Genomic DNA, 11,582 nt, shown 5'->3' with positions numbered 1-11,582 from the left:
TCTTATGCAATATTTATTTAATTTAACTTTATTATGATGCTTATATTACGTATACTAGCTTACGGCCCGTGCGATGCACGTGTCTTAATTAATATTTATATATTTTCATTTTTATTTTTTATAATTTTATTAAAATTCTATATAAATAATTAAATATTAAATAATGATTATATAATTATAATTTCATTGTGCATAATTTCAAGTTCAGTTCAAATAGTATAAATAATATATGATTGATGAGATCTTATTCATAAATAATAATGTAAATATTTGTTGTTGGTAAGATTTGAACCTGATAACTTATATGAATCTTTATAAATAATAATATAAATGTTTGTTGTTGACGAGATTCGAACCTGAGAACTTGTGGAGTGTATTTTTTTAGTATTTGAATTTAACGGCTCTGATTATTTGATGAAGAATATCCGACGGTTGTGATGGAAAGGGATAACCAAAATAAGGGTTAACCAAATTACAAATTATACCCCATTCCGGTTATTATAATATAGTATAGATGTTGTAATTTTAATTTTTAAGTAATTTGTATGATTATTGTTTCTATTCCAAAATTTGTTTTTTGAAGTTTATATTCATGTATTACATTATATTTAAATTTTGTTAAAAATTATAACTTATAAGTTAGGATTACCAAACATATCACCAGCATATAAGTAACTTATATATAAAATTATCTAAACGTCTAAAAAAACTTATAAAGTTACGATGTTCATATAAGTTATATGGCAGTTTTCAATTTTAAGTTATAAGTTATATTTTGAAGAATATCGATCCCAACATTTCATCAAAAGTTAAACTACAGTCTTGCACAAAAAATAATGGCATATTAGTGCATAATGATATACCTAGTTGAAAATTTTACATCTTTTTGTTGCTATTACATTATAATATAAGGATAATTATTTACTGAGTAGCAGGACGCCTTGTATATTCAGTTATAAAAAAAAAGTATATCATTGAATGAGATATGATCCAATGGTTATATAATTAGTCTTGGTGGTCTCCAAATTAGCTGAGTTTCCACAAACCTATCTTGTATTTTCCACAAACCTAACTCTTACAATCTTACAAGATAAAGTCCGATAATGATAGATCCTACATGTAAGATTAACAGTTAAAATGCTACCTTTCTCTTATTAAGAAGGGATCTCTTTTGAACCCCTCGTATATGTATAATTAAGTTTTATAAAGTTAACCATTTCATTTTATTGGAGTTCGGGTCCATAAATGTTTATAGGTAAAGATAGCTTAAAATATTGTCAAATATATTATTTTTCGAATGATATTCTTTAAAAATCACTATTTTATTAAAAAAACTTGCAAATTACATATATTTTATAAATAGATCATTACAAAATATATTATTCTGCAAAACATCCTTAATTTATAAAATATAAATGTTCATATTAGAACATACATACTTAATTGCAGAGAATAAATGTGCATGTTGTACTTGTAAATGTTTTGAAAAAACATACATATTATAGCATACATATTGTACTTGTAAATGTATGAAATTTACATAATTTTATTGAAATAATGATATTTATGAAACATGTTTTACAAAATAACACGTTATATTTTATTTGCAAAATATAGATGAACTCCAAGAAAAAGCTGGACTCCATACAACTTTACTCGTGTATATAACCCTCATATATATAAACAAGAAGTATCACATATTGTGTATTTACTATCAATCTTCTAGATCATTATCAATATAGAATGTCAAGGAGTAATCCTCTCCTTTCACAATAGGCAGCAATATAGTTTACTACAACAGACTTCAAGGCAAATATATCTCAGTGACATGGTAGCAAGTATTTACTCTATCTTCTCTTAAAAGGTTTGATGAGCCTCCACAAGTCTTGAAAATGAGTGTTCATAATGAGAAAATTAGTGAAGATCGAGTCAATAAATCACTGAAAGTCCTTGATCATACTTGAACTACTGCTGCTACTCCAATCCCATATCACATTATAGTGGTGACTTGTATTGACATTTTCCGGAAAATTATCACCTCCCCTCCGAAATACAGCAATTTGTGACGCATACCCAGGTTCCACACCATCAACCCCGCCAACTCCGCTGAATTGAACACTATAGTTATGCCTCTCTGCAAGCTTTGATGCCCAGTCATTGAATTGTTCCCTGGTCCACTCAAATTTGTGATCATGGTTGCGAAACTTAGAGGACTGTGATTGATTTTTCTCATCTGGGTCGTCTTCTTGACCTTGTACGGTAGACTTATGCAGTATTACATTGTACTCGAAATTTGGGGTCGAAACAATAAGAACTTTCGGGCAGAAAAAGCTTAGCACAACATCACCAAACAGAAAAGCTTGATCCTCCTCCATATGCTCAATCACCTACAGAGTCAATAATCAATGCGAGAAATATAAATTCTTCAACAAATAAGTTTTTCTAAATTTCCCAAAATTGACAAAATGTCTGAAATAACACAATTTCACAAGGTGTCCCGAAATAATGAATTTAATAGTGTGAATGAAAATACCCAAAAAATGACGGATTTTACTGCTATGACATTCGTTATAAATTGGCAGCCCAACTGCCAGTCTGCCACATATGTTATAATCTAATAGGTGGTACTTATCATGCAAATATGCAATGCATCTCCTCATACACTACACAATATAAATAATATATCATGCAAAGCATCACTTCAATAAAACATTGAAGCAAACAAAAATGTGGTTGACTGGTTGTAACTGTGCAAGAGTGTGGTACTAAAAACCACCAATCTGTCATCACAATCAATAATCCGATGAAGAAATTTCACTTTTCAGTAATAATGAGCAAAATAAAAATAATAATTTATTTTAATCACCCATAAAAGGTTAGATTGCAGTTAAAACTAATTAAAATAGGGAATAAAAAATCAAAGGACGTACATATTTACCATACAGATCCTGGAAAGTTACGTTAGCACCATCGATTCTGAGTAACTTCTGTCATCTTAGTGGAATTATGTTTTACTTATAATACAAGTGTGTTTCGGTGTACTTTAGTATCTTAATGCATTATAAAATTATACATCTTAGAGAAAGTATCTTGTCCCAACCCCTGTCTGCATCTTATAATTACTAAAACTTGTTATTCTTATTATAATCCTAACCACTAATCTCTGTATCACCTTCTATTTCCATCACTTCAATTCAACTACCTTGACTGCCTGAACTATTTCTGTTAAAAACATCCATATTCCTTCACTTCAAAACTAGTTGCAAAGTCACATCTACATGCAGTTCATGCTCCTTATATGCTAATGTCTATGGGAACTATACAGGAAAATTTTAATTAGAAAAAAACTAAGTCACATACACAGAAATCCTAATAAAAAGGTTGGATACACAATTTTTACGCCTACAATTGGCTATAGCCTATATGTTGACCACTTGAAATTAACCACCTACTTTTCTAGGGTTTCAGTTTAGAGAGAGGACAAAAGATTGGGAGGAATGGAAAGTGAAAGTAGTAGGAGAACAATACAATTATTTATTCAGACAAAATTTTGTTATTTGGTGGATCTAAATTGGACCTGTGGCCCATGCACAGTCAACGATGTAAAAAAGTGGAGGGGAAACCCCAAGTCCATCATAAGCAGTATGTTCCTGTGATAAACTAGTCACAGTTCCTCTCAACCATTCCTTGAGAAAGACACATCACAGAGTATTTCGCAGAATAAAAAGTACATAGAATGGTCATACTAGGTACCGCTGAATGCTTATTTCCGTGCCAAATAATGAAACTGTCCAAACCAACCACTAGACCAACTAGATATATCAGCAAAAGCATCAACAAAATATTGAGATCAAGAAATATACCTCTAAACAAGTTCCAATATCAAATCCATACAGCCGAGAATCAAAAGTTGTGATTGAACCATCATACAGCACTGCAGATTTAATTTGATCACTTCCAGCTTCTGTTTTTATGGTTAGTTTTGTATGAAGTATCTGCATTGTAACGATTATATTAGAAATTATTCATCTAAATTTGGACAATTACTTCAAAAATTATGTAAATCGATATCACTTATAGACATTTCTTTCCAAAAAACCTTTTGTATAAGGTCCGAAATGTTGTACTGAAGGAACCACAAAACAGGCAGAACTGACTACTAAAATGTTTAGCATCTTTAATTAAAAAGATAAATTTACAGTAGAAATACTCAGTCTAAATTATGTTTCAAAATAGAGTGTTTGTAACGCCCAAAATTACTTAAGATGCACTAAAAAATAAGGCTCAAGAATGATGTTAAACAAGGGACAAAACTGTTACGGGATTGTAAAAAAAACCTTGGCTGCACGGGCGAGACTCCTCTGTGAAATATCAACGCCAACGACATTTTCCAAAGAAGTCGGATATGCTAACAAGGATTCCAACAGGCTTCCCGACCCACATCCGAAGTCAACCTGCAGTAATTTCAAATACATCTTAATGTCTATACAGAATTTAGAGACCAGTATACGCTAATGCACATACCAAAGAAGCTGCACAAGATTCTTTGATTTGTTGCAATGCAAATTCAACACGCTGCTTTGATAGAGGTGGGCTAAAGAGTGCCTGCTCCATTCTCTCCTCCAAGGGTTCTGTTACCCGCAGCAAAGTTATTGAGTACTCCAAACTACAGCCTCCTGCTTCAGAAAATGAATTGAAAAGGTGATCCCAGATAATAACCATAAGTAAGCAGAAAGGGATAAATGTAAACAAGTCAATTCATACATAGCACTTAAAAACAACTCGGTAGGTAAATATAGAAAATGCATCAACTCACCTGAATTCAATAGAGAAAGAATTCTTTCAGAGTCAGTAGCAGCAGACATAATTAACTCACGAGACAGCACCTCCGCCTTATAACTAACTGACTGACCCACAGACATTTTTGTCACAGCAGCTTCAAGATGGGAAAAAACAGCTTTGCTTCCTATCTCAAACTCAAACTCTTCACTTCTTTCGAGAAGTTCTTTCCCGCAGTCTCCTGCCAATAAATATATGCTATAACTAATGCATGCTAATGACCCAGTTGATAGTGAAACTCCTGACATGTCATCACTGTCGTTTACTGAGTCAGTATTATCACTCAAGCAGTCAGAATTTAGCAATCTGCTAGTATTATTCACTACAAGGCATAATTCGAACTCCTTAAAGCACCGAGGATAAAATTGGATATCAATTTCATGAGCAGATGTAGTCAAGTTCTCAACAGACATCTTTGGGTTTTTAAAGTAATTGTTTAACCATGTGAGAATTTTCAATGCGGCATCCTGGATGGCATCACTTTGCTTTTTGAATGATTCTTTAGGGGTACACCACAAAATCAGTTCCTGACTCCTTGAAATTATTTTTATTTCACATTTGAACGTTCCTCCCACTCCCGCAGCACTTCCAGCAAGACTACCTCCATTTGTTTCTTGTTCACGAGAATCTGTAAGCTTCAATTTTTTGTGTAACCCTGGCACTTCTGAATTTTCCAATGGAATAATTTCCGGTACAGATAACCGGTGTTGGCGGCAGAACGTACAGAGAATATCCCTAGGATAAGATCCCCTCCAGTTGCTTCGTGTGGTGAATGCTATAGGCAATTCTGCTGCCAGTATCGCCTCTCTAGACAGCTTATAAACACCATCTGGCATCTTATTAATGACTATCCTGCTCACATCATGGAAAAAGGAAAAAGGGAATTCATGAGGTGCTATGAAAAAAATAAACAATACTTCACAACTCTAAAAGTGGAGTACAAATAGAAGGACCTATCAAAACTTTCTAGAGAAGAATACCAATCAATGAGCAGTATTCTTAAGCAGTTTAGACATTTAGTTCTACGGAAAGAAAAAACAAAAATCTGTAGTTCGAAACGATTAGTTAAAAGTCACATCATTTGCCAATCCTTCCCTTTACCCTTTGCTCACACACACAAAGACATAAGAAAACTAAAAAAGTATAAAGAAAGGTCTACTATATGGCAAAAACCATTGTGCAATTCAAAATGATAATAAAGGACAGAGCCATGCAAGAGAACATAGTAAAGAAAAGAAAATGAAACTAAAAAAGATGAAAGGATAGGTATTCTATATATTAGCTTAATTTCTAGAAACAAAACCTTTACAATTCCCACCAATTGAATCACTAAGAGTGATAGTAAGAAAGTAAAGTGATAGTAGTAAGTGGATAGCAGAAAGGCACATAAAGGTAGATTTTTCAAGAAAAAACAGGCAAGGGCCTAAATTCCTTATAAATCTCAATTCATGAACAGGTTTACGGCCTTGGAATTTCTATTGTCCATAAATTTATAATATATTTAGAATTTGGTCAATGTGTATACCAAAACACCCATACATTACAAGTAGTAACTGCAGGTTAATTTCAAACGAGCAAACTCTAAAGAAACAACAAAAAATACCGATAATATGAACGCAGGGATACATCTTCATATAATATATCCGTAGACTTCCAAGTGTACCCAATGGAAGCTAAAATTGCATCCCCATATACATTTTGACCAGAGAGGTAACTTGCTCTTGTATTTAAAGTTCCTTCAGGCTCATTTGTTAATTCTTCACCTGACTCCAAAGATACATTTAGCATATATGACTGTGGAGCACAAAAGTAGAATCTAGTCTCTGACGAAGCTTTGCCGACACTCCTGTAAATATGAATTTAACGATAATAGCATTATTCGGGGGCAATTTTGTACACCAAAAAATGTCTTAATCCTGGCTTCGTAAAAATAGCAGCTTGTGCCCGTACTGGAATAATTAAAGCCTTTTAAAGAAACATTGTGAAAAAATGTCTTAGGTCTTTTAGCTTGAACTCATACAATTACATTTCCGGCTAATATTACCCATTTTAAAGAAAAACAAGAGAAGAATAGTGGTCAAGTTTATATTTCATATTACTTGAAAATGTTGCATAAAAAAGTGTAAAGGTTGTGGAGGAAACTAAATAACCCTGATAGATACAAGAATTGCATCATCGGAAAACAATAGGAAAGCCAAATCCTGAACAGAAACATAATCATCACCTGGAAACAAGAACTTTACTGGCATCTGTTACACCAAGCTCTTGTGCAATAACATCCAGATAATACTCGTTAATAGAAACATTGAGAAGCAAGGGCTCAACAATCTCATCAATTGAGCATGGCACACGTACTGCTTTAATACAAATGCTTTCTGGCAAGTTAGAATTATCTATGCCCTCCAAAACTTCAGGAGGATATGGACTTGGCCTTCGCATTGAAAGGTGATTTTCGGAAATCAACAAAGGTACTCTGGAAGCAGCCTTCAGAATTAGTGGCACCACCAACCATGTATTGTACTCAGCTTTGGGATTCATACATTTGCATAAATTTATGAGCTTTGAATCAAATAAGGATAGAACAGAAACAGGTACATAACCATATAGATGATCCTTTCTCAGCAAGGCTGCCCTGAAGTGGCCACTCAACGGATGAACAGTCGTATAAAACTTCATCATACACATTTAAGTAAAACGTGTCAGAAATACTTTTAACTAGGTATTAGATGATATAATATGCCGCAGGACAAATAAGATTGACAAGTGAAAACAACTTGGCGCCATAAAATAATAGAAACTGAATCCCAAAAAAAATTCCTTTCATTTTAACACTTTCCAAAATCAATCTTTCTTAAAAACTTAAATTTAATAAAGCAAAAGCCTCACAATCATAAAAAGCAAGTTCGACCTTAATGTAGTGATCTTGTCTATCCTTTAAGATATGCAACCAACTAAACAAATATCTCATTTATTGAATGTCCATGTAAATGGCTTAAATAACAAAATTCCGATGTGTTCAATTTAGACTAATAATATCCTACATAATGCGTATCTTAATTTTATTGTGAAAGAAGAAACGTACCGCATCTGAAAATAAATATGAGAGACGACCGACCACTTCATCACCTGCCTCTTGTGCAGTGGGTATACTCAAGGTAGGATTAATACCCAGCTACAATGGAAAAAAAAAATCCCTCAAAATAGCATCACCAAATCAGTTCATTTGCTATTTGATGTAGGACTAGTATTTAAAACAATATAAATGCAAAGATTATACCAAATCCCAAGAATAATCAATATTATTATTCTCAAGAAAAAATGTATAATCAGGCATAAGTAATATGTGGGGATTACAGAATAAAACCCTAGTACTGAACCTAATGGACTAAGGCCCGATAGCATATTGGGCTTATTATATAATATACTAATTAATAAACGACTAGCCCCACATAAAAGTATGTAAATACAATAATTTATCAACTAAATATAAAATTAAACTACCTCATTCTCGTACCTCATCACTATTACAAAGGTGGGTTAAAGATTACAAGTAAACATAGAACTTTGTGGCGTTGTGTGTGTATATCTCACAGTAGGAACCTCAGAGATAAGCATGCACATAGTTCATGACCATAGGCATAAAGTATAATAAACAATTTCAAATAGCAAGTGTTGTAGTGAAGCATTATAATTGACTACAGTTTAATCCCCTTGTTTCTCATGCTATAGGCATTACAGTGTCATCTGTTTCACTAGGGAAAAAGGAGTAACTTACTAAATAAGCTAGAAGAAGCTTAAAAGACATGATGTAATATCGATGATTCACCAATTTTTTTTACATACATATGGCAGCCTTAATAGATGTTTCACCATATTCTAATTTCTGAAAGGAAATAATGGGTAAAACCTTATATCTAAGCTAAAAAATAAACCCGGACCATTTTACAGTTTTAGAAAACCAAAACCTAGAACCAATAGCAAGTATCACACCTTGGCTGGCAATGAACATAAACTATAGCGCACTTTCCACAGGCACCGTAAGCGATAGTGTATGTGGGTAAAATTGTGATTCTAATAAGCGATAGTGTATGTGGGTAAAAATAAAATTGTGATTCTAACCTTGTAAGTTGAACAATTATAGAGGTTCACTAATTAGCAACAACTACGCTCTACGCTCTATCCATAAGGTGCATTACAGAAGGCAATTAATATAAAAAGGGCCTTTGGGATCAAAAAACAAAACCTTTTCAATAGCTTTCTCCGCTGCAGATTGCTCAGCATCCTTTTTCTTTTTACACAGCTCCGAAACAACACTAACTTCCGGGAGCTGCAAAGAACATCGATAAAGGCAAGGACCCTTCTGTGGTAAATTCAGCCCCGGGCATTCATTTCCATCAGACTTCTGCACTTCCTCAACCTTGTACACAGCATTAGCCCCAAACTTTTGGTGTATAATAGCTTTCGGAGTAAGGGTAACCGTTTTTTTCTTCAATGCAAGAACTGAGGTTTCTTGAGATCCCATTACACCTTTCCCAAAAAATCAACAACCCTATTATTTAACAAAAAAATGTGTCAAAAAATCTAAAACCCTCATGTAAAAAAAACTTTATGGGCTTATTGCAAAATACATTGAAATTACATAGCAAGTATAGATACACAACACACACATAATCAAATTAATCAGGGCATATACCATAGAACATTATGTGATTGAATAAAGAGGGGTTATGGTATTTTAAAGAATCTTACAAGATTAAACAAGCAAAATGATAAAGTAATGATATTTATAAAAATACAAAATGTGAAAAATAAAGGGTAAAAAGCAAAAGGGGTTTATGAGAAACATAAAGTTAAGGCAAGAAAATTGTACCACTTAACAGAAAAGAAGCATACCTTCGGAATGGGTTCGAATGTACTGTGCCAAGGTGGGTAAATGTGTTTGTTTGAGAGAGAGACAGAGTGGACAACAATTGACTGGGGTATTAGAGAGGTTGTGGGATGTGGCGACCGTCGAGGATACATTTATATGGTGGGCCGAATCACAAATTTAGTCAATTTTAAACAAAATTAATAAAAATTACCAATTTCTGAAAATTTGTTTAACTTTAGCAGATGAGATACCTAAGTATGAGTGGAGTATTCACTTTATATGTGATATACAACTGTCAGTGGAGTATCCTATATATGAAATACTCAACTATCGGTGGAGTATCTTATACAAATTGGAATACTCAAGATACAAATTGGAATACTCAACTGACAGTGGAGTATTCAATCGGCTAAAATTGGCCACTTTTCTCAGAATGGCTATTTTTGTTAAATTTTTTCAAAAATTAGCTATTTTTGTCATTTTTTTATTGTGTCCGAGCAAGTGGGATCTGATCCGATCGGAGGCCATTTTAGTATATATGGATGGACCATTTAAAAATTTAATTCGGAATTTGATCTGATAAGAAAAATCTAATTATAAATAAAGCGAATATAAAATTAGCCTGATACGATCTGTTAATAACCTGATCCGATTTATATATAAAAATATAATATTATACAATTAAAAAAATTCTATTTCAATTTATAAAAGTCTTATCCTCGAGTCAAAGCCATTGTCTATAATTCGTTCGGTACATACTCCAGAGTTCGGTCCCTTCGTATACACTAATCTATTATATTTTAATGAGCACTAGTGAAAAGACCCAAAAATTTGTGCTGAGAATGACATTTTTGTAAATATTTTGACCAATATTTTTGAAATTTGACCAGTGAGTCGACCCATATTCCTAAACATACTAATTGTTATACAAATTTGCATAGATTCATAGATTATCCACGTCTTAAATGGTATTTAAAATTATTGAAAAATTAATCAACAATATTTAAAAAGATCAAACATATTATTTAAATAAAATTGTTATTATACCAAATCAATTATAGATCTACAATTCATACTTACAGTAATTCAAATTCAAATATCATTATTACTTTCCTTGATAATCATTATCTTCTTCTTTCTTTGTTACAAGCCATATCCATGATTCTGAACAATTGTATACATCATCATCTCCTATCGAATTTTTATTACGGATGATTTGTTATCTGTTGTGTAATTGTACGTCCGATAATGTTTTAACAAAAACTATGTTTTTTGCAATAATGATTATAGCTAGACTAATTGCATAACATGGAAGCTATGAATGGGAGCAAACGTCCTACTACCTTTGAAGATAACGTGCCTGGTATGAATCTGCATAATCATACTATCTCTTCTGTTAGGTCACACACACTGTAGAGGGGGTGAATACAGTGTAAAGTACAATCAAATCGAACTCTAATAACTCAAGTAACAGAAAACAAACTTTATTGAAACAATAAACTCTGTTACAGTATGGAACTGTTACCTCTCAGTGATGAACAAATATCACGAGAGCTGCTAGGGTTACAATGAATAATCTTCTCGAATATGATAACACTTATAGTGTAAACCCTATGTCTGTGTTTATATACTACACAGTTACAAGATAATCGCTAATTGATATGGAATATAATTCTGCTTCCTAAAATATATCAATCAGATATCTTTTCTTCCAAGTATTCTATTCTTCATAGAATTCCTTCTTCATGCATATCTCTTCTTATGTTTATCTCGATCTTCTTTCCTTTAATCAGCTATTGTCCTTATCTGAACGTCCTTCGGCACTTAAGTTCTGATATCCATATTCTGATGATTATCTCCTGATAATATAAGT

General features: G+C 32.7%; 1 protein-coding gene across 5 annotated transcripts; it reads right to left on the bottom strand.

Moving 5' to 3' along the window:
• Positions 1–1,676: 1,676 nt before the first annotated feature.
• On the bottom strand, positions 1,677–9,844 carry LOC141671119 (small RNA 2'-O-methyltransferase-like). 5 transcript variants are annotated; one of them, XM_074477247.1, is made up of 10 exons: positions 9,733–9,844; positions 9,083–9,388; positions 7,922–8,011; positions 7,064–7,509; positions 6,443–6,685; positions 4,817–5,691; positions 4,525–4,679; positions 4,338–4,454; positions 3,864–3,995; positions 1,677–2,387 (listed from the first exon to the last, which is right to left on the bottom strand). In XM_074477247.1, the coding sequence occupies exons 2-10, from the start codon at positions 9,359–9,361 to the stop codon at positions 1,938–1,940; spliced, it is 2,787 nt and encodes a 928-aa protein (XP_074333348.1). In that variant the 5' UTR covers positions 9,362–9,388; positions 9,733–9,844; the 3' UTR covers positions 1,677–1,937. The 5 variants fall into 5 exon arrangements, with proteins under 5 accessions (XP_074333348.1, XP_074333352.1, XP_074333351.1 ...); XM_074477251.1 differs by having other exon boundaries at positions 4,525–4,676; XM_074477250.1 differs by having other exon boundaries at positions 9,083–9,366; positions 9,733–9,838.
• Positions 9,845–11,582: the final 1,738 nt, after the last annotated feature.

Source organism: Apium graveolens, chromosome 7, assembly GCF_009905375.1.
Source record: "Apium graveolens cultivar Ventura chromosome 7, ASM990537v1, whole genome shotgun sequence".
Lineage (NCBI taxonomy): Eukaryota > Viridiplantae > Streptophyta > Magnoliopsida > Apiales > Apiaceae > Apium > Apium graveolens.
The sequence above is the reverse complement of the archived record's forward strand: the minus strand, read 5'-3'. Positions and strand labels throughout refer to the sequence as shown.

Coding starts and splice junctions, on each gene's coding strand:
- LOC141671119 (XM_074477247.1), bottom strand. CDS start 9,361: ATGGGATCTCAAGAAACCTCAGTTCTTGCATTGAAGAAAAAAACGGTT. Junction 5,692..6,442: donor TCCCTGCGTTCATATTATCG/GTATTTTTTGTT, acceptor TGATGTGAGCAG/GATAGTCATTAATAAGATGC. Junction 4,680..4,816: donor TCTTTCTCTATTGAATTCAG/GTGAGTTGATGC, acceptor CATTTTCTGAAG/CAGGAGGCTGTAGTTTGGAG.